General features: G+C 30.6%; 1 protein-coding gene across 1 annotated transcript in view; it reads left to right on the forward strand.

Annotated features, from left to right (window-relative positions):
• Positions 1-18,164, forward strand: part of LOC132752567 (uncharacterized) — a 75,290-nt gene extending 57,126 nt beyond the window's left edge. Inside the window, exons 9-14 of the mRNA XM_060742906.1 lie at positions 6,337-6,401; positions 7,460-7,533; positions 8,788-8,844; positions 11,457-11,528; positions 15,202-15,270; positions 18,109-18,164. Of these exons, the coding sequence (XP_060598889.1) occupies positions 6,337-6,401; positions 7,460-7,533; positions 8,788-8,844; positions 11,457-11,528; positions 15,202-15,270; positions 18,109-18,164 (393 nt within the window). The remainder of the gene's footprint in view (positions 1-6,336; positions 6,402-7,459; positions 7,534-8,787; positions 8,845-11,456; positions 11,529-15,201; positions 15,271-18,108) is intronic.
• Positions 18,165-23,645: the final 5,481 nt, after the last annotated feature.

Genomic DNA, 23,645 nt, shown 5'->3' on the forward strand with positions numbered 1-23,645 from the left:
TTTGACACTTTTTCATATTTGTCTCCAACTGTCAGCCATTAAAAGGTTATTTTCGGATGTATGCAATTAAATTTTATGCTAGTTTCATCTCTTCTCGAACACATATTCTACAAAATATATCTAACAAACTTCTGCAACATGCTTTGTTTTTTAAGATCGCAATGCGGAAACCTCTTTGTATCTTGTGGCGTAATCAATCAAGGTAAAAGTATGCCTGTTACATTTATCTGAACTTTCCAGATCTATTGACACCCGTTTACATGGGATTTCTGTTAAAGGAATAAGTCTAAGTTGGGCTAAGCCAACTTTAAATTTTGATACTGTACGCTGACAGAAATCGCATGGTTTCCATTTCTTAGCCGTTTTACATCTGATGACATTCAAGGCCAATATAATTCAGACTGAACATTTTCGAATGTTCATTTTGTTGCTATATTGCCGGCCAATATTGATCCATGCGCCATTTTCTAGTTGGTGGTTCCAAAATTTTTTTATCAGAGATATAAAAGCTTTATATCTTTTATCCCCTTTCAAAATGCCATTTTGTTTATTTTCGGCAAATATTTTTTCTTGTTTATGTCATATGGTTTCCTTTACTTGTTCAGTTTGAGCCGCTTTTTATGGAAATGCACGAAAGTGTCATATTGAAAGTTTCTTGATATCCGACGTATAAAGATATTTGCCAGTGTTTCGAAATTCCAAATTTCCAAATCAATGAACAGGCTCAACTAAACCGAGCTTTGAATATTTACATTTTAGCCGTTGTTTACTTTCTTAAGGCATTCTTATGTTCTCAGTTGTACGCACAGCAACCAACACATCCATTTAGGTACAACACCACAATCACATTACCCGGATATAGAACAAGCGCATCCAACTTAAAAACTCCAATAAGATATTTATGTTACAAAGAATACAACAGGATATCTCAACAGTTTTTCAAATCGGAAAACGGATGGATATAAGATGTTATCAACTGTCAAACAATCACAAGCAGAAACAGTTTGAAACACACAATAAATATTTTTCTAGCGGCCGTGGAAGAAGAATGTATTTGTATTATTCCCTAAAACACCATAAGTAAACCTATTTACCAAGTTTTCCCCAATCTTATCATTAATTTTACTATGATATCTGCGGTGTGGGTGAGACAAAACTAATGATTTTGACTTGTTTGAAATTAACGATACGTTTATTATAGGCCAAGAAAACACCAAAAAAAAAGATGCATAGATGGCTTTATTTAAGATGACATGGCTAAATATTGTAAATAATTTGGTAATTTGATAATGTGGTACTGAATATGTTTTATGGTTAAACGTTATAAAAAAGAAATTGCATGACTATACATGGTCAAGATATTTAAAAAAAACTTTTGTTATGCTCTTTTGCAAGATTTTATAGTGAAGAATTTTGACATTTATGATATTTTCTGTACGGTGTTTTTGGAGAGTTAAATACAGAAACTTTGCTCTTCATTATAAAAAAAGAAAAAAGAAAAAGAAACAATATAATTGTTCACTTATATCAATACAAAATAAATTCATTTTTATTTCCTGTTATTAATCTTCTCCAAAAATTGATGACTTTGGTTTTAATTGAAATGCTTGAAGGGTGATTACATATTACGTATTTAGCATACACCGTAATGGCCAGTTGATTTTATGTGGTTATGAATTATTCTTAAAAACTCAGCGTGTATTTTTCAATCAACACTGTCGGTTTCAAAACCCTTTTCGCCCCTTATTTAAGAGTAATATTATAACTATCACTAGGTTGACAAAGGGGTTCAAGTAAAGTCTTATGATGATGAGAGATTTATTCAAGAAAAACCTTTAGATTGTTGCGTCTGGTGTTACTAGCTGTTAGGTTACTGCCATGTTTCTAAATACTAGACCTTAATTTTTGATTAGTTGGTTTTCTTTTGTAAACAAGCAATCAAATCATTCCTAACAAAAATAAAAGTTTTTCTTTTTTTAATATATTTTTTTATTTTTTTTTTATCAAATGTGCAGTACTTTACGAAATTATTCAAACATTTTAGTAATTGTACGAACCATTTGATATCAATATTGTGTCATTAGATTAAGATTACTATCAAGGTGATCCTGTTTACCATTCAATTTTTATGGCCTTTTAAAAGGCACATTTTGCACAAGAAATGCTTTCGCTTTTATTTCACAAAATATTTGAATTTTGGTATTCTTTTACAGCTTCAAACAAGTTACTCATTGGCTTATTATCTGAATTACCTTCTTATTCTGTCGTAGTTTGGCAATTAGTACATTTTTAGTGATTAAGTATTATGTTTTAAATTCAAAGTACAATTTGTTTACGTTTTGTTTCGTTTATGACATATGTTTTACATTTACTTTTGTCATACATCAAGCATCTTAAATAGCAAATTTTATGAATTCATTATGGTATATCGATTCCACCAATGCATCCGTAGTGATCCAAAAGTTAAGTCCTCCCGTGGACATGGAAAGAGTCACAAGTTCAACAACTTCAAGGTGCCTCTTGCAAACTGGAAAAAGCAAAATACAATCAGTCTCCCCAAGAAGCGTTATTTAAATTATCATTTTCATAAATATTTTTCTTTGATTTTGACCAACTATCGGATTGTCAAATCTTAACTTTAAAGCATTCATTTAGCCAGAGGTAAAATGTTTATCTATACAACTCAAAGTATAATGGGTTGTAATTTCTGGGGACTATTTGTCACCTTTGACTTGATAATAGGAATTGCTGTGATTGTTGATCACTTTGGTAGCATTTCTGTTAGAAATTATGTAAAATAAAGATTCCTTTATTTGTAACTTTTTTCTTGAAGCTTTAAACTTTTACCTCATATATATGCGAAACAACGCACTTTCTACGCCCCCCTCAAAAAGTGTAAAATGTCCTATTTCGGCCCCGAACACATATTTGCGTTTGAGAAATGTTGCTAAAAAAGTGAGCACTTTTTCAACGCCGCCCCCCGCCCCCCCCCATCCAAAAGATACATCAGGGGTTGCCCCTTCTGTTTGGGGGGTTTGAAGGGGGCGGCAGTCCCCCTCATGGCCATGAAAATTTTGGACTTGTGAGAGGCTAAAAATGACCCCAGGACAATCACAAGGTAACATGTAACAAACGCTGAAAAGCATTTGTCTCTATTTCAATCCCTTGAAAAGTTGCAGCACTTTTAAATCAATTTTGATGGAAAAAATTAAAGCAAAATAGTGATTTTTGGCAATTTTGAGATGTCCCCTCGTTGCCATGGTAACAGGAAATTTAAAACTGAGCATGTCGTTACAAAGGCAATGGTCTAGGCAACATTTGTGCCAAGTTTGATTAGTATTGAAGCATTTTTTTATAGTTTCATAGCAGTTTGAACTTGTAACAGGAGGCTTTTCAATGAAAACTGCCATTTTTCACAATATGCTCATGAGGGGAAGGGTTAAATAAATAAATTGACTTGATCACCTTTCTGCTGATTCGAATTGACAACAAAATTTTTGGACCTCACATAAAGTGATCTCGGAGGATAATATTTATCATCTGTGACATCAATATTTACATTTGTGTCATGTCATCTATGGTATGGTGTTGCCTGAAAGTAATATTATATAATTGATATACATGTATTTCTTGTCGATGTGATTGTCTGCTTTATATATCAATTTTTATTTTTGATCGTCTTTTCGTTGTTGGTTATTCACATTTCTTAATTTATTTTCATTTTCTCTTTTGAATTTACTTTTAACTTTATTCATTGTTGACTTATAATTTACAAGCATTGTTGTATACAACTTCATTGTATTCTAAATAGATATTTGTCATACTTTTTCTTTTCTTGTTTTACACATTTTTAGCTGATTCTCATTCATATCCAAAAATCATTTCCTTTAATTCTATATTATGCACCAAAACTAAACTGAGAAATCCGATGTCTTTTGTGAACACACTCAAAATATTGTTGTTGTTTATGTTGTTACATTTACCAACCCCAAAATGATCCACAAGAGAAATGTTAAATTACATGTGATTCACAATACAATAACACTCATTTACAAAATGCACTGCATAAGTCGCGACGTCAAGTGTTTTCGAACTGATTTTGAAATTTAACGAAAAATATAGCGTTGGGTTAATCAATACAAAATTAAACAAGTTAAAATGATGTACAGAAATTCAACTTGATGCTTTTACTCATTTAATTTAAAGTACATAAGTCACGGATCAGTACAACTTTATATTGATATTGTCAAAATTTACATCCTTATTTCGTTACTGTGCTAAAAAGTGTTTTACATCAGGGTATTGCCATATTAGAAATATAAAACTCGATAAAATAAACATTGAAGCCATTCTTTTTATAAATAGTGTATGTAAAGGCACTCATGTAAGATCCTCTATGGAATCATACAATATCATCATGCAAACGTTGCCATGACAATACAACAAACTGGTTCCATTAGTTCATTGGACTAGAACAAGACAAAGAGACAATCTTCCGCACAGTAAACGCTTTTTACGTATTCGCGAATAACTTTAACAATACTATTGTATGAGAAAGAAGACAAATAAGAAAGTTTGAAATATTAACTTAAATCTTTATCTCCATCTTTTAATTAAAATTTACACGCAGGTTCAGGTATACATTTAATAGTCTGGGGATGACATCCGTTGTCCTCCGTCTAGCGTCAACATTCAGTAACCTTGTGAGAGTCACACTGTTATATCGCAAATACAAATTGGCTCCTATCGGGGGTCAAAATAAGTCCAAATAATGAAACATTTCTCACCGAACCAATGGCTCGACGATAACAAATTTTGTTTATAGCACCCTAAGATGGTTCTCTATCTATTTTGCTCAAACAATCTTAAATAGCTTAAAAAAATAAATATCCTTTGCATATTCCAATTCTTGACATCAACAGTGTCAGAATCAGCATTTTGCCCGTTCATGATTTTTTAATTCAAAAAGTATTCTTACCCGCTTGTTGTATTTCATGACAAAATATTATTAACATTTCTTGTTACAGGCATAATAACTCAATATCAAGACCAATGATAAAGTAAGCAACTCATTTGAACCAAAATTGTTTTTAACAAGCTTGTTTTGTATCATAGTTTTGGACGAAAGGAGCATAAAACCTCAACAGAAGACAACAATTGTTTATCCTGTTATGTACAAAATTGTAAAAAATGTCTATTCTGGAGATTGGGTCATTTAAGAGCCACCATTGCCGTCTTGCTTATTTTAACTTTAGCTATAATTTATTTTTAGCTAGGGATTTATTTCTTACTTCTAGGTTATGTTCGATATCTCGCCAACATCATAATGACTTTTTATAACTAGGGTACCCGTATTTTTTAAACTTTATTTCAAACTGTTATTTCTCGTTATTGCTTTAAGAATTTCATTCAAACCTAAATTATTTGACATTTTATAAGTATTTAAATCATACGCGATGAGGTTTATAGCATGACAACCATGACTGTATGTTTCATGATAATTTACCCTTTTAAACATCAAACGTTCTATTAAACTGTTATATAATGCTAACTTGTCTTTATATCGTTAGTTACAACCTTGAATAAATATTACTTATTACGCACATTATCCATGAGAAGGTTCAAAGCGGTATATTCATATTCATAAAGTACGTGGCCTTTGAATCGTCTTATTTCTGTTACTCTGCGGACAGATTGCTGTCTTTTTATAACACAAAAAGCATGTTAATTTTCACTATTTTATATACTTAACATACATGTAATTGCCAACAGTAATTTGTGTAGTTCTTAATATGGAAGGCATACATTTATTATAATTATTTGTTTTGTCTTGCTCTACTGCGACCAGTACCATATTAGTCGAGCGTGCTTTCTCCTTGTTTCTCCGGCTTTACAAACATTTTTAAACTGGTGCATAAAATCAATGAGGTAACTCTCAAATCTTAAATAATTTTATTTTTTTTGTAAATTTCTTTGTAAATGAACTTAAACATTATATTGCAACCTTTTGAACCGTCCCGAATAAAATAAGTTTTTTTTTCGATAAACTATGGTTTCAAAAATACGAAGTACGACTTTCTCCATATCAAGCATTAATTGTAACATGTCTGAAACGGTGATACTTTGTTTTTATGTATCATTTGTAAATTAGTATGTATTTGATGATTTTAATCCTCCAGAGTTTCAAAAGTTAGCATTCCAAAGATCAAAGCTTTTTTTGTTTCTTTCAAAACTGTTTTCCTCTCTTTTAAGGTACATTAGTTGTATGTGTTACCTTTGTTTAGTTTTTCGAAAACCCCAAGTACTTACAAATTAGATATTTTTTGTTAATTTCAGGATGTTCACGGCGACGAAAAGATGTTTCTGTTAGTGTGTGTTCAATGCATTGCTCCCATAGGATTGTAAGTATCAAACAGAGAGACAGAGAGAGAGAGAGGGAGAGAGAGAGAGGGAGAGAGAGAGAGAGAGAGGGAGAGAGAGAGAGAGAGAGAGAGAGAGAGAGAGTTTATCAAATGTGCTATCAAATAAGTTACGTTATGGTGGCGTAAAAGCGACACGCACATACAACATATTTTTAAAAGACCACTTTACTTAAATAAAAAATTCTCAATAGCTAGCCAGTAAAAGGAATAACCTAAGCATGTCGTGAAATATGTAATCATATTTTCGAAATGCCATATAAAACAGAAATTCAAATTGAGAAAGCATTGCGTTTGAATAAGTTGCAACATGGAAGAAAAGTGCGTTTATATCACTTTTGTCATAGATGTTGTTACTATGTACCAGATTAGAAGATCAGTAAGCATTTAAACTTTGCTGTATAAACAGATAATCTACTAATTAGAGGTTAATTTAATGAACAAAAAATCTGTTTTCTGTCAGCAAGATTACTAAGTCACTTGCTTGTATGTTTATGACTGGTTCTTGTGGACGAAAGACAAAACATACAATAACATGAAGAAATATCACTAAATTTACCTTCGTGCTGTGCTGACTGTAATTAATTTAATGAATTGAAATACAATACCTAAATATTTTCCCGTGCGTTTTGAATATTTCCTTAAGCAATGAAAAAGAATTTACAAATCGTAATAACAAGACGCTAAAAAAGGTCAAGAATTAAGATGCGAGATCTTAAAAATATTTCTTGATAGGCTTTTGAAGTTTACCTAATTGTACACAAACTTTGTAAGGCAATATTAAACAAAACATATTTTATTTGCTTCTGTCAAAAATATGTGTAGCACTCAATAATCGCCTGTCTGCTCGTATTCGTTTGTGAGCGAAAGCGCAAATCGTGAGATCGGACCTCACACATATCTATTTTGTCTTGCCTCATTGGCATTTCTCTGTACCAAACCATAATAATATTGGTAAGTATATTATTTTAAATTTGTTAACAGTTGTTCAAATGATGTTTCACTGTTTATTGTATTAATAATGTTTATATCTGCTATAGGAAAATTGTTTCAACAGACGAAAAAGAAAAGTCATTTGTTGGATATATTCCGGACAATTTGAATCATGACTATGGTAAGAAGTAATTAAATGCAACAAAATACATTTAATGCATAAACACAAAGTATATAAAAATGATATAAATTGATTTTGATCTATTATAATATTGCAAGTTTGAAACGCCCATTTTCATTGAACTTTCATTACATCTAAATATACTATACACACGACTGCTGTCAATTAATAAAATTACTACGTGTTCGGTAATATAAAGTCGTTATATAGATTTTTGATTGTAAATTGCCTTAGATAGTTGTTTGCAAAATAGGCCTCGCTTTGCGGCTTGTGTTTTATTTAGAAACACTCGTTGATATCTCTCATTAAAATCTTCATCACTAAAAATGAATGCTATATCAATAATGATTGATCAAGTAGGACGATAAACACTTGAAAGCTCATTAAAAGCATGGTTATTTAGCTTGAACAAAGACTTAATTGTTAAAGACTCAAAAATCTAAAAGTAAATGGGTAACATATTTGTTCAGCGCATAAACTTTTATTTGCATAAAACGCGCCATCAGGTATATATTTACGGCAGAGAAAGCATGCACATAAATAACACATTTTTGATATACGTGAGCCAGTGCGCTTTTTAAACATGGCTAACAGCAATTGCGAACTAGGTTGTCTCGTTACAGGAAAAATAGAAAACCAATCGCACAATTATCGAATCAGATATTTGTTTGCAAGTATATATTATGGAAGCCTCCAGACATAATAAAAACCTTGTCTTGCCGTCTAGAACTTGTAATGCGTCCTCGTGTTTCTGCACTTAAAAATAAATAAAACGATAAAATGCATAATGCACAGGTGTATATAGCGTCAGTATAATTTGAACTGCATAATATAACAATGATCAACTTTGTATTTATATTTAAGGTCAAATTCTCTTTCACAAAGATCAACTTTTAACTTCTAAAAGACATAGCATAACCATTTATACTTCTTAAGATCTAAATTATTCCTTAAATTTCTGTCTTGCTATTTATTTATCATGTAGGAAATGGTTAAGTTAGATGATATCGGTTGTATTCATGTTAATGCCAAGAATCAATATGTTCGTCTTGCTTAATTAATGTCATTACTTAATCTCAACGATTTCTGGCCTTACATTTGCGGTCTGTATCATAGGTTCATAACACCTTTGTAGTTTTTTGTAGGTCTTGGTTATTTATTCATTTTGATTATGTGCAGATCTCATGAGTAAAATTGGATGAACTTATAAGGGTCAAATATTTTTAAAAAGTTATGTTCTTCTATATTTAATAGCAGTTGAGGAAATCAAAGACCGATGTGCATTTATTCAGCTTAAGAATGAACATAAAGGTATGACAGTCTTGCAGTTTAGTTATTAGCTCGACTATTCGATAAGAATAAGTAGAGGTATTGTAGCCACCCGAGCGAAGGCGTCGGCGTCTGCGTCGGCGTCGGCGTAACCACTTATGTTAAAGTTTTTGTAATACCTCACATATTTTCCAAGTCCATTGACATATGGCTTTGAAACTTTGCACACTTGTTCACCATTATGACCTTAACCTGTAAAGAGGAGGAGGTAACTCTATCAAACATTTTGAAAGAATTATGCCCCTTTTTCGACTTATAATTAATGTTAAAGTTTTTGTAATACCTCAAATATTTTCAAAGTCCATTAACATATGGCTTTGAAACTTTGCACACTTGTTCACCATCATGACTTCAACCTGTAAAGAGGAGGAGGTAACTCAAATCAAGCATTTTGACAGAATTATGCCCTTTTTTCGACTTAGAATTTTCGTTAAAGTTTTTGTAATACCTCAAATATTTTCATAGTCCAATGATATATGGCCTTAAAACTTTGCATGTACTTGTTCACCATCATGACCCCAACCTGTAAACAGGAGGAGGTAATTGTATCAAGCATTTTGACAGAATTATGCCCCTTTTTCGAATTTTACGTTAGTTTTTGTAATACCTCAAATATTTTTAAAGTACATTGACATATGGCTTTGAAACATGTTGAAATTTTATACTCTTCTTTGAGAGCAACATTGAACCCTCATCAAGGCCTATAACTGTAATATGGATTTATAGAAAAAAATTGCCTTTTTCTTTACTTACAACATTTTACATTTTAATCAAGCTTTTTTTACTATCAAGCACTAAGAATAGTCGACAGTTCTTGTTTTTTATGTTATGGTGCATTATTTGGAAACTTTATGTTACTGACATTTTCTTACGATTAAGTAGTGTATTCAAACTTAAGTAAACATTATTATTATTGCTTCAATTTTGATTTAGTGCTGAAAATAATACTTATCACCAGAAATGTAATGTGACCAATTACGGAAAATAGTTAAAATATCCCGTTTTCCATTGCAAGATGTTAACACATCCTTGGCATTTCATCGCATTTATGTATAAATCGCAATGATATTACGAAAAGGAAGATTTAATTTCTGAATTCAGGTGTAAATGGCGACACAATGCAGATCATGCCTATCAGCAGACAATATTTTAATATCATAATAAGCGAAAAAAAAAACAGTTCTTCTAACCATCTTGGTAAAAATATATTTGACAACTTAGGAGTAAATTCCAGAGAAACCGAACAGTGAATCTAAATAATTAAAGACAAAACATGACCACTTCCTTGAGTCAGAAAGAAGAGGCACGTACAGCATACTTTGGAGACAAATGCCAAAATGTTTTCAAAATATTATTGTATTAGCTGCTTATAGCAAAAGAATAACTACTATTTGTCTTGCATTTAACATTGAATAAAAAAATAACATTATGTAAGCTACATGTAAGAATGACGTTTTCTACTTCTTTTTATCATACTATGGGAATAAAATCAAAATTTGTTTTAGGATTGAGTGATTTCATGCAAAATGAAATTGTTGATTGAGGCTAATTTAATTGAATAAAAATATGAGTGAAATGTCGAGCACAATTGTATTAAAAATAACTTATCAGGAATGTTAAATTTATCTGGTCATACAAACTAATTGTAAATGTCGATGATTAAATACCGCTTAAGCCGGTGTTCTGGCGTGAGAGATGTTGCTATTTTACAAAATCCCTTGTGAACAGACTATTTAACTGAGTCTGTTATGTTTACATAATATTGTTGATTACCATGCTTCCGAGGAATCAGTGCCAATTCTTAAGTTACAAACAAGGCCATATCTCAATTACTTAATTCAAATGTTTTCATTATTCGACGTGCATACTTCCGTTATTATTATGCACTTAAGTTGATTTTCGTTACAATCTTGCGAAACATTTTTTGAAGAAGTCTCAAATATGAAATCATTTTCAATGTTAACAAAAGACAAGACATGGTATCATTGCAATGTTCTTGAGATTCCGAGTTTATATTATATATATATTATAGTTGTCTTAGATAATAAGTGTGAACATTAAGTTTAGAGGCCAACTTCAACAAATATAAAGTATCTATTGACTGAGTTAAGTTAAACATGTTTGTTGTTCACGTCTTAACGTAGGTCAATGAGAGTTTCAAGCAAATGTTATTAATAATAAAAGCTCTTTTAGCCATATTTATAAATCATCGATATATTTCATCCAATGTGTGAGTTTAAGAATTCATGATTGAATATATTACACCTGAGGTATATCTAACCAGATCATATAGAATAAGTATATCTAAGAGATAAATAATTTGGCTTACTAAGGAACATACCGTAGTTCTTTTTGTACAGATAGTGTTAACATCTGGTTATGATATATATATATATATATATATAAAGATAATGCCACACAGTTAAGTCAGACCCCGTGACATTTAGTAAAACTGTATAATGATGAACCGTATATTGCAACTTTATTGTAGTCAACTTATGTCAAAACGATTGAATTGTTGCATTAAAAAACAAACTTTTCTAAAAAGCACTTTAGAATGGCTGTTAAACTTACTCCAATGAATATTTTTTCAGATGACATGGCAATCAGCTCCATTGATAGTGCCACATCAACACCTTTCAAACAAGATGAACTTTATTTACTAGGTGAGAACTGTGTTACTGCATATTTTATGACATATATCAGGTCGAATGTTTAAAATAATACATTGTTTTATTAAAATGTAAATTTAGCTGTTATCAACACAAAACAAAAGATGTCTTTTTTCGATGTGTTAAGTCATATTTTCCTTATATTTTTGCTTTACATTTATTTTTATTCTTTCTCTCCTTTAAGAAATAAGACCCTTAATATACTGTGTCTTTTTTATATTTAGTTTTCTGAATTTTGTTAGGTTTGATTGAAAAGGAAGCTACAAGCTAGCTACAAGCTTATAAAACTCGTCACATCCGTTTAGAAAACCACACAGTACAAAGCAATTGGTGTAAATTTATTGCTCAAGGAAACAAAGGCTTGCCCAAAACAGGTTTTGATCAAACGCGGTTAGCAATCCTCATATTATTTTAACTAAGATACCTTAACATCCAGCCAATCAGCCGCATGTTCTTTGTAATCGATTCTTAGACTAAAATATATCGATTCGGTAAGATGATATGCATACACATGTTGGTTACTCTCAACACTGTTGATGGTTTTCGATATTGAAATCCATGATATATTGCATTAAAAATATCTATTCGCCAAATGTTCCTGTCTTACATTTTGTTAGCCGTCAATATTTTCACATTTCTAATGTTTGACTTTAAATTTAAATATATATATATATATATATATATATATATATATATATATATATATATATATATTATATATATATATATATATATATATATATATATATATATATATATGTACGAGGGGTTATCCAAAAATTCGTGGACTTTCTTTGTTGCGTAAAATATAATTTGAGATATTAATTTGAAATTCTTACACTGATTAGGAGAATGAATTAATAAAAAATAAACACAGAAACATTCGTGTGAGTAGCTTCTTACATTACAGCACTATCTAATTTTACATAAACACATGTCGGCGACAGCGGCGCACTCCAAAAAGTTATTGGCGTCAATGTCATAATATTAACGTGCAACTTGTGCTTCAACGTTACGCAGTCAATGACGGTTACTGCATCTAAAAGTAATGTCCATCACTAAATATTTTAAGCCATTTTAACACTAATGATCGTGAAATTTTCTTTTCTCTGTTCGTCTGTTGATTTTTATCAAATTTTTTTGTAGGTGAAATTTCAAAAATACAACAAAAATGTATGATCATTTATGATCATGCGATTTTCTAATTACCGCGGGTCCGTCATTTTCCCGTTGTAAACAACAAAGGTGTCTGGCGTTTCTAGCGATAACAACAAAAATAAACAGAAATGACGTCCATTATTTTAAAGAAATATTTAATGACATCATAGAAGAGACATGCGATGTTCAGCGGGTTTTCTACGTTAATTTTTTAGTTTCTCAGCAAGAAATATACGATTACTTACTGCGTTTTTTTTACCGTGCGCCGGGTGCCGTATTTGGCTTATTCAAAAGCAATATAAAATCATTATTTATAGACACAATTAACTGTTTCTTTCAAAATGTGTTGATAATAGTCTACAATGTATGCTTATAAATTTTCATTACAATACACATTGATGTTCAAGAGATATTTAAAAAGTCCACGAATTTTTGGATAACCCCTCGTATATGTGTGTGTGTGTGTGTGTTGGTGCGCGCGCGCGCGTGTGTGTGTGTCTGTGTGTGCGGGTGTGTGTGCGTGTGTGTGTGTGTGTGTGCGTGCGTGTGTTTGTGATAATATTTTTTGCTCATACAAATTTCCGTGATGTTTGATAAGAAAACTTTAAACTGGTTCACTTTGAATAAGATCAAAGATATGTTTCTAGTCTTAAGATGACAAATTCTGTTTTGTCATCATAATTTCATGTTATAAATATGTAACAGATATCTTATTGATTATTCATTTGCCTTATTAAGGAGGATCATAAAGAAGTTCTCCGGATTAAAGAAAACTCTTTTTGTAAAAAATAAAGAACTAATCCAGTGAGTTGCTGCATTCAATGTAAAACTAAATTCTTAGAAAATTTGATATCGTAAATTGAAGCAAGCGACATTTTCGTTTACATTCTTAAAGTTAGCCCCCATGATAAATCATAAACAATTTTTTTGATATCCTGTAACTCAATTGTGTTATGCTTTTACAACTTAAAAATATTACTTAAATGAAGATTTATCAATACTGTATGTTCAAAAAAGCATTGTTTGGTAAATTTATCACTGAAATTTATATTTTCATGTTAATAAAAGAAGGTAATTAGAAATTTATTTTCTTAAAAGTCTAAGTCAAATTTTTAAAAAAAGAAATGAATGCTTATCTTTAAATGATTACATATAATGTCTACAAATATTTGCAGTATATATTTTACATATCTTCGAATTGTCTTATAAGCATAATTATATACATATATAGAAGTTCACCTAAGTGTGGTTACAACCTTAATAACAACATACAGGATCTTTGACACCAGAGCGAAGTAAACCTTCTTTAACTTGCATATGTTATTTAGGTTTCGAAACATGAAGATAAGCTCAGTGCTTGCTGAATTTTGACAGTAATTACTTGTGAACATTATTTGTGGCTGAATGACTTTTTTCAGTAAACATAATATAACAAATTCTTTACAGAAAAACTTCTTCCCTGATATACATTGTTTTTGTATGTGTGCATATTACTTTTGTCTTTACAACAGTTTTAATCATGTACGAATTGTATTTTCAACAAACGTATGAAACTCTTACACTAAATGCAGTAGTGCAGGGCTGTCATAAGGGTTATTTCAACAAATTGTATGGCGAGCTTATGACGTTTATACAATTTGACTTTCAGTAGATTTTGAATTTACCTAGTCATTTATTAGACAAATCAGTTGTTTTATTCATGAAAGTACCTTCACGGTGAACTGTTTTTGATGTATACATGTAGTTTGATATAACATAGTGTTACATCTTTTAAAATGCTTTTAATTGAGAAAAAATAGATATAAATTATTGTTTAAAAAAGACATTGTACCAAACATATCATTTGCTTTTTTCCTATTTTTACGAATCCGAAATAAGATTTATCAATGATTTCATAAAATTCCATTCAAAAAGAAGATCGCAGACGCCACCATGGACAAAACATCGCTATTTGATTCGTACTCAAAATCTTATCTTCAATTACTTTTATAGCCATGAATATCGTTTTAAGATAATATGTGTCGAACAGAATGTATTTAGCACTTGGTATTGTTGTTTAATAAAGCGAATTGAGCTGGATGTAATTTTTGTCGATATACTAAAAAGTTTCAAAGTTATCTTCATTTTTATAAAGTAGTTTTTGTCAAAATACTTTTGGTATTCTACAGGAAGTCAAACTGTTTTCAGACAGACTTTGTCCGAAATAATCATAATTTATTTTAATTCTAAAATAATAATGCGATATGATTGATAATGGCGGCTGATTTTGTATTGTCATTTGGTTATATCATTTTCTGATCAAAAGCAGGTTAATGGTAATTTGAAAATGAATTTTTTATTACACAGTACAACTCGTTATTTATATCAAGTGCAATTGAGTGCTTCATAGCATTCTTGTGACCGATCAGTTAAACATTTAACGGACCGAACCCGAAGGCTGATATCATTTATATGAATGAGTTCAAACATTGACGAATTATTATATGCGACTCAGTGAATTTATTTTCAGATAACATTAGCACAGTTGATAGTGCAACACCACCAGCTTCAACATCACATTCCCAAAGAGAAGTCTCAGGTGAGATGTGTACTATATGTTTTACTGAAAATCTTCTGTTCTTTTTCATGTCGAATTAGAAAAGTTTATATGTTATGCACAGACACCACAACATGTCCTTTCAATGTCCTTTACCACAAAATCCTGTCGGTATATTTCCCCTTCTTTTGACGAAAATATATTCTTTTCTACGAACATTGCTTATCTAATTTTTGAAATTAAGTTGTTCAGAATCATTTAGTGTAATTGCTTATGAGGCCATTAAATAATATTTGCGTTATATCGCTTTTTGTTTAGCGTTTTAATGCTGTTTGTTTCATATTAAAACACATTTGTTTCGCGTTACAACACCTTTTGTTTTTAATTAAAATGCTGTATTTTGCATTATTATGCCTTTATTTGCGTTCAAAAATAAAGTTAATAAAGTCATCTATATTGCATTAAAACAGCTTTAATTGCGCTATTACGCCTTGATAAGCATCATAGCACCTTTATTCGCGTAACTTTGCCTTTTTGGCATAACATTGATTTCATTTTTGCGTTTATAAACCTAAAATAGCATTGCAACGCCTTTAAATATGCTTTTTTACGTCTTTCCAATTTTGTTTTCTTTTAACCCTGATACTATTAAGCTTTTGTTCGATTCGATTCAATTTTTTACTTCATTTTATATTCCATTTATTACTGTTATAATTATTTAAATAATCAGAAATATCTGAAAATGACAGTAAACATGTCTACACAATGAAAATCATCTGACACATGATCAAACTGGTTGGTATTCTTAACATAGCAACTGAGGCAAAAATAACACCGGTCAGTCAAAAAAACAAAATATTTACAATCAAAGTTGTGTCCCGGTTACACAGTTTTCACTTCTCTTAAATATCTATTAACTGTCTGAACATCTGTACAATCCTCTTAAAACCAAGGTCATTGGCATTAAGATCATATTCGTAATTTTTTAAAAAATAAATCATATCTTATGTTGTGATTGAATGGATTTGATTCATGTGTTAGACAAAATAAGATATTGCACTAAACCTTCACGTGAAGTATGACCTTAACCTAAGATAGACATAAACCTTCAACTAAGAACAGATATGAAAGTTGTGGAACATAGTATTTTTGTGCAGATTTGTTAACTATTAAGACGCAATTAATTTTTTTCAATTATATATCCTAATTCTAATTACCAGTAAATTTAATGAAAGGGCTAGGTTCACTTTGGGTGAAAAAATGCCCTGTTTCAGAAATTCATCAAAATTTCAGCAAAGATTAATATTTATGTGTTGAAAAAGAAACAAGAACAACTTAGGCATTTTTTCTATTTATTAGGTTACCATAGCAACCAAGTTAAATGCACCATTTTTTATATTTCTAACAAATTAATTCCTTATAACATTGGCAAATAGCTAGATAACAGTCTCAAACACACAAACTTAACATCTCTCTAGATATAAAACAGATAATTTCAACATTAAAAAAATGAACATTAAAAAAATAAATTTTCTACAAAAATTTAATTTAAAATTCCATGGCAACGTCACCAATTTTCACATATTGTGATTCTGCAACTAGAGTCACAGAATTTTACAAATACTTGCAATCTATATTTCTTTTATATGTAAGCCTCTACAACAGTGATAGTTCCAATATTAAGAATGTGAATGTATTGTTTTCAGTGTTGCCATGGAAACATAAACTAGTTTCATTTCAAACAAAAAAAGCTGTATGAAGAGACAGTTTGCATGTGTTACATTTTTAACATTTTGGGTGTTTATGAATTACGGTATACATTTAAATTTCAGAAGGTTTTTACTTTTATAGGGCATGGACATCTTCTTGTTTCTATAGCAACACTGTTTGATTGGCTTTGGTGAGATGCATGTTTTGAAACAATTGAAAGATAAAGGGTACATAATGTTCTAAAAATTAGACAATAAAAGTAAACTCAGTTAAATATAAAATAAACCAGTAGCATTAATGAGCATTGATTAAGTATATTGGACAGATAAACATGATACATTGTAATTACAGTAAATAGTTTAAATGCTTCCCAATGACAATTTAAATTATTTGAGCCGTTGGTGTCATGACAAAACCAACAAAGTGTGTTTTGAGACCAGCATGGATCCAGACCAGCCTGCGCGTCGACACAGTCTGATCAGGATCCATGCTGTTCGCTATCAGTTTCTCTATTTGTAATAGGGATGGTAAGCGAACAGCATGGAACCTGATCAGACTGCGCGGATGCGCAGGCTGGTCTGGTCCATGCTGGTCGCAAACCCATTATGTTCGTTTGTCGTGAAACGGCTCATTTTATACAGTACCAGTAAATTAATATTCCTGCACTTTTATACAGATGTACAAGTTAAGATTAACATCACTGAAGCAATATTACATTATATATAATTACTTATATGTACATCAAAAAATACAATTAGAATTTACAGTATATATTAATTTACATTTATTTATCTATAAAAACATTATTAGTCAGCATTACTGTATTTAAACCTGTCAGATCTGGCACAACTGGGGTGACATATTGAATGAATTTAATGCTGACTTCATATACACTTATTTACTTAATGGTTAAAGTTTTAGTTCAATATTTACATATTCTAAGAGAGTATGACACGCTGATTGAAACAGGATAATATTAGTTACAAGAATGTCTGACAGGCTATGTACATAGTTCAATATAAACAGTCATTAGATTATATAACATGAGCCGCTAGGGGTGGGTTATATTGCAAACAATCAATCATGCATGGCCATATAACCTGTTAGACATATTTATACAATATATAACCAAGCAGAATCACTTTATTGAAAAAACTTTTGTTTGTACAGAATTTGAAAATAGAACAATTGCATTTGGATATAACAATATATCAACCACTATATGAGAGGAAGCTATTCCTCAACTATACTTTCTTCTGAATCTGAAGAGTCTATTGATTCTGGATTAGCTGAAGCATCCTCCAAATACTCACCCCAGTCTTTCACACCAAAGCTTGTTTCAGCTGTATGGACAGCCATGCCCAGGGTACCATATGACTGCAGCAACATGAGAGCAAGTACCAACTGTCCGTAGCCCCAGCCCTACAGTTTTGCAATACCATGCAATTACATGGTCTTCATCATATTTTAACCACACAGGATATGATTTTGATGCTATATGGCGGCTCTGAAGTCTAACTCTTAGAAGGCCCGGAATTTCCTTGGCAAGTGAAAGTCACAAGTACCAAACTAATATACTCCTGTACATAGCTTGAGCTCATTTTTTTAACTGGTAAGTACCAAGAGTTTAAAATTCTCAAAAATAAGTTTCTGAATTTTGGAAAATCTTCAATGTTTTCAGTTTTTTCGGCAATGGGCAAACATTTTCCCCTTTGGGGCAAGATAATGTTTTTCCCCACAAAATTTAAAGACAAAGTTTGGGCCTGACAACTACCCCGAATCTGGCTTGCAAAAATTTTTTGGGAGTTAAAGTTTTTGGGGTTTTGGTTTATGGGGGTTGGCGGAAACTTATTAAAATAAGGCAAAAAATTGGGGGGCTTACATAATCCTATGTATAGCACTTTGTTTTTTTGGAAAAGAAACATTGGGGAAAGTCTTCCCACCTTTTGTTTCCCTTTGTTGCAGCCCTTTTTACCCCCCCCAAAAATCTCACTTGAAGCAAAAAATTAAATAAAATTTGGGAAAAACATGTGAAATTTAATACATTTAAAATTAACCCCAATTTAAGGGGTATAGTACAATGTACAACTAAAGGATTGAATTAAAAGTTGAATTCTGATATTAACCAAGAAATATTTTTCATTATTACATTATACTTGTTACTTAATGGAATATTAAATAACTCTAGCCATGTTTAATTACTTCTCAATTATGTCCCCTTCACCAGAATGTGACCTACTGTTACAATTTCAAAGAATTTGAGGGTCACCTGAGGTCAGTATTCTATAATCAGTAGTCTGAGAAGTGTTTCTGGTTTGTTTTTCTTTTGATTTTAATTAATAAACTAATTAATCTTAGGAAAAATAATTGAAGATTAAAGTTTTTTATTTTTCTTATTATAAATTAAACTTAATATTAATCAGGCAATATTTCTGTGATTAAATAAAAGAAAGAATAATTACTATGAACATTTGTATGCTAATCTTGCAGTAAACTATCTACATTATATTGAATAAAAATACAGTATTACAGTACATCATATTTAATGAGAGATAAGGTATCAAGAAGAAATATGATAATCTACAGAACAGTCTGGTCAACAATTGATGTTAAATGCATTTTAATTAAATTGGTTTTTATTTAAAATAATAATATTTTATAATCCTAAATGTTTAATTATGAAATGACCAGCTGAAAATGTTCAATATTATTAAAATACATCCAATAATGTATGTATTAAGTGAATGATATGCTTTTAAAATGAAAAGTTGATAAAGTATACATGAAAATATATGAACTTATATTAAGTTGATAATATTATGCAATGTAATTTTATCTATCTTTTACTTTAGAAATGTTCAATATTTCATATATAAGAATTGAACATAAAATAATTTTCAATTAAAAAGCTGTGCATTTAAATCTGAAATTGATAATAATAATTTATTATATATGTAGTTGATTATTTAAATTATTACCTTTGTTACAAACCTACAGGCATTTGCATCATCTGTTGTCATCTGTTTTTTCTGTTCTTTTCATAAAGGCAGGCATTTCTTGCTTGTATCCTTAGTTCCTTCATTAATTCAATAGCATCCCTAAAACCACGGTCTACTACAAAAATGTCACTGGGGTCAATCCATGATTTGATTCTTTGTATGTTGTATTGTTTCAAATATGTTTTTAGAATGGATGCATCATTGTTTTTTGAGTCAGCAAAAATATGGCCCTAAAACACTCACAAAATAACCAGTGGTATGAGACAATTATCTGGGTTTAACTAATGGTCTGTGCTTGTGCATACTAAAAGCTTTCTCCTTTGGAATTGAAAGTTGTTGCTTTTGTTAATGTAAATATATGTTCCATCAAGAATTAGAAATTGCCTGGTCATTGCTTTCAGCTAGAACGGTCTTGTGCTAATTTTCTGGTGTGTTTTTGAATGATTTCCTCTCTAGTAACCATGTTTCAAAATCCAAGATGGGCTGGGACAATCGGATATCACAAAGAGCTTGTCTAGCTGAGTGAATTGCTCTTCTTATACTTGATTTTGTTATATTGAATATTGTTGATAATATTTTGTTTGAAAGTCCACATTTTCATTTTAAAGAGGAAAATACCAAGTGTTGTTATGGAGGTTCTTGCTGGTGTTTTTTATTGAAGATTCAACATGTTGGTATACTTAAATCAAGAAATTGTTCTTTGTTTAGGCCTGTTAAGTTGATTAAAATCTTCATCTGTATAGGTATGCATACTGTCAAATGACATTCTCTTGTTTGAAGATTTTAAGGCAATTTCTCTTGTTTTATTGATGAATTCAGTAATAGTAGTTCTGTTCAAAATGATTATTCTTTTTTGTTTTTCATGCTTCACTAGTTCTTCTCTTTATTAAATTCGTTTTAAGTTGTGATTGAACAAATGAGAAGTACACACATCTGCTTTCAGCTGTGATAAATAATTCCAATGTTTTCAATGAATACTGAATATTCTTATATTTGCTGGTACAACTATTGATTTTGGACCTGGCTTTTACAAATAAAACAGTAGGGGAATGGCTTTTGGATGTAGATTTAATGGGAATCTGAAATGGATGGTGGACTTTTACAGGCTGTAGATGTTGTTGCTGTTGCTGTTCTGATTTTCAGTAGATTTTTCTTGATGTGTCTGAAACAGATGACTTTGGCTGTGCACTAGAAACTGGATACACTTTTTTGCTGCAACCTCCACAAATAAAATCCAAATTGGTTGTTTGCATCAAATAGAATTTCCGTAAATATTTAGCTATATTTTTTGTTGACAGGTCTTTCTTTGATGCAGTTTTAGCTTTTTTTTGCAACAGCACACATATCTTTTGAGGCATCCTAGAAAAAAAGATGAATCATAAAAAATATGCCTTATATTTTATTAAATTATTTAAAGTTAATTATCACTGCAGAGTATATCTTTAAAAATTAATCCTATATCAAATTTTGTGTTTTCCAGTCTTAAAACTGAACAAACTTTTTGCAAACCATACCATAATAGTTTTTGTGATAAGTCTATCTTTTAACAATCATTTTTTTTATATTTATCACGTTTTTTTTTAAATATTATATAAGAAAAAAAACTTTAAAATTCAGAGAAAATAAAACAAATGAGTAAGACATTATCTAAAGAAAGTTGTTGAAAAAAAAAAGAAAAAAAAAGGGTAGCTACATGGTTTTGAACTCCGGCCTATCGGGTGACAGCCACCGATTACATCCACTAGGCTATAGAGTACCTTGACTTTTCCATCTGCAAAACAAATATCAATACACTTAAAAAAACATTATCACTCGGTTGCTCCTTTTAAAACGATACTTTAAGGCTCTTTTCTGTAAAACTTTCAAATATTTCAATTCATTACCAAATATTTTAATTTCACTATTGATTTATCACTGTTCTTCTATAATTTTAAAAGTTGACATGTTGACGTCTGCGTCCGTAACAACACAAAATGACAGGTCGAAATAAACATTTTGATTCTATACAGAAATTGAATTTAAAGTATTATCGTCACAAAATATAATTATACAAAAGTTTTTACCTTTCGTTTCCAGTTTTTTGCACCTACATCGCTGAAAAAAGCGTTGGAAAACGATCAGAGAGAAAAACAATAGCAGTCTACTTTCAGTTTCAGATTCAATGTCGAGTTAATTCCCTTGAATACAGTAGTGGTCAATTCTCGAACCAAAAGTTGGCGTTCGTACGAAATTTTTCTGTTTCTTACGAGAAGCGGGTTAAACATAAATGTAATGTGCTATATTGTCTTTAGTATTTATTTATTAGCAAGACATAAACAAATGTTTTCCACAAACGGATAACATTTTTTTTCTGATCAACCACGTATTCGGGCAGGACAAGTTCGGATATTGATTAGAAATAAAAAACACGTAAAATATGTTATAAATCAGTTTGCTGTCTAAGTTTATATATTTTATTTAAAGGTCTACATGAGTAATTAGTTTAGATAAGATTTTTTAAAGGAAACATATTGTTTTCATGCCAAATATCATGGGAATTATCAGCTAAGACCGAATTTCCATAGCAACAGCAAATGTCGGAAAAACATTATTTTTAGATATGAAGAGCCAAACCCGACACCACATATTTCGGCCACAGCTTTAGTATATATTTAGTATCATTACCTGAAAAGGACTTTGTGTCGCTTGTGGCTCTTCATATGTTATTTTAAGAAAATACGACAGCGAACGTTCTGAATTTCGCTATTTTGACAATTATGCATGGTTAATAAGTTGTGTTTTTTAGACATTAAAATACGATTTACTGTAATATTTTGTGATTTTTTGTTAGAATATAGGCCATTTCTTTTAAAATATGTAGGATGTCGTTTATATTTCATGGTTTTGCATTTGTAAAATTACTGGGCTAAAAAGCCCTGTTTGTGAACCTTGTCCTTTGCTTTATTTTTTTTTAGATTCATTAATGCATTTGATTTTACCTGTTCAAATTAACATTCACAGTAAAACTTTAAAAAGGAGTTATTTAAATGAAAGACATTCATATATAAAAAGGTCTCATTTTTATTCTTTGCGAAGGGAGAACAAATAGTCACCGCTTTGTCTGTCGCATTTTATTGTCCGGATCGTAACTCTGAAAATAAGGTACAACAAGAAATTTTGGTAGAAAGATCTTTTTGAAAGTTAATCGAGACTTCTCTAACTTGTTTTTTGAAAATAAAATCAGGAAATGGAAAAGATATTTTTTTTATTGTGATTTAATTTTTTTGGAAAACAATTACAACAAATCTTATTTAAAGGTAGAATAAGTGTGACCAGGTGGGCTCCAGCCCATATACATAGATAAAAGTAATGGCCAACCACACTGGTCCTAGCCAGCAGTCAATATAAGGGTCCAATACAACGAAAGGCCCTGTGATTGAGTTTATATATATATATTTCTCAAACCCTGTAAATTAAACAAATAAAACATACTACTAAATAACAAAAGCATAATACGTTTGTTGATGTATGATATAGGAGTTAAATATATAACTATATAATGTTATAAATTCACACTGTGGTCAAGTCAGCCAGCCTAGTAATATCTTTAGTCCTTACTTAAAATAATTAATGAACATATTGACAACTTTAAATAAAAATAAACAAAGAATACATATATTTACATACCAATTGTGGATCAGATTTCATATAAAGGTAACACCTCTGTTA

Source organism: Ruditapes philippinarum, unplaced genomic scaffold (genome assembly GCF_026571515.1).
Source record: "Ruditapes philippinarum isolate M1 unplaced genomic scaffold, ASM2657151v2 ctg70_1_1_1_1, whole genome shotgun sequence".
NCBI lineage: Eukaryota > Metazoa > Mollusca > Bivalvia > Venerida > Veneridae > Ruditapes > Ruditapes philippinarum.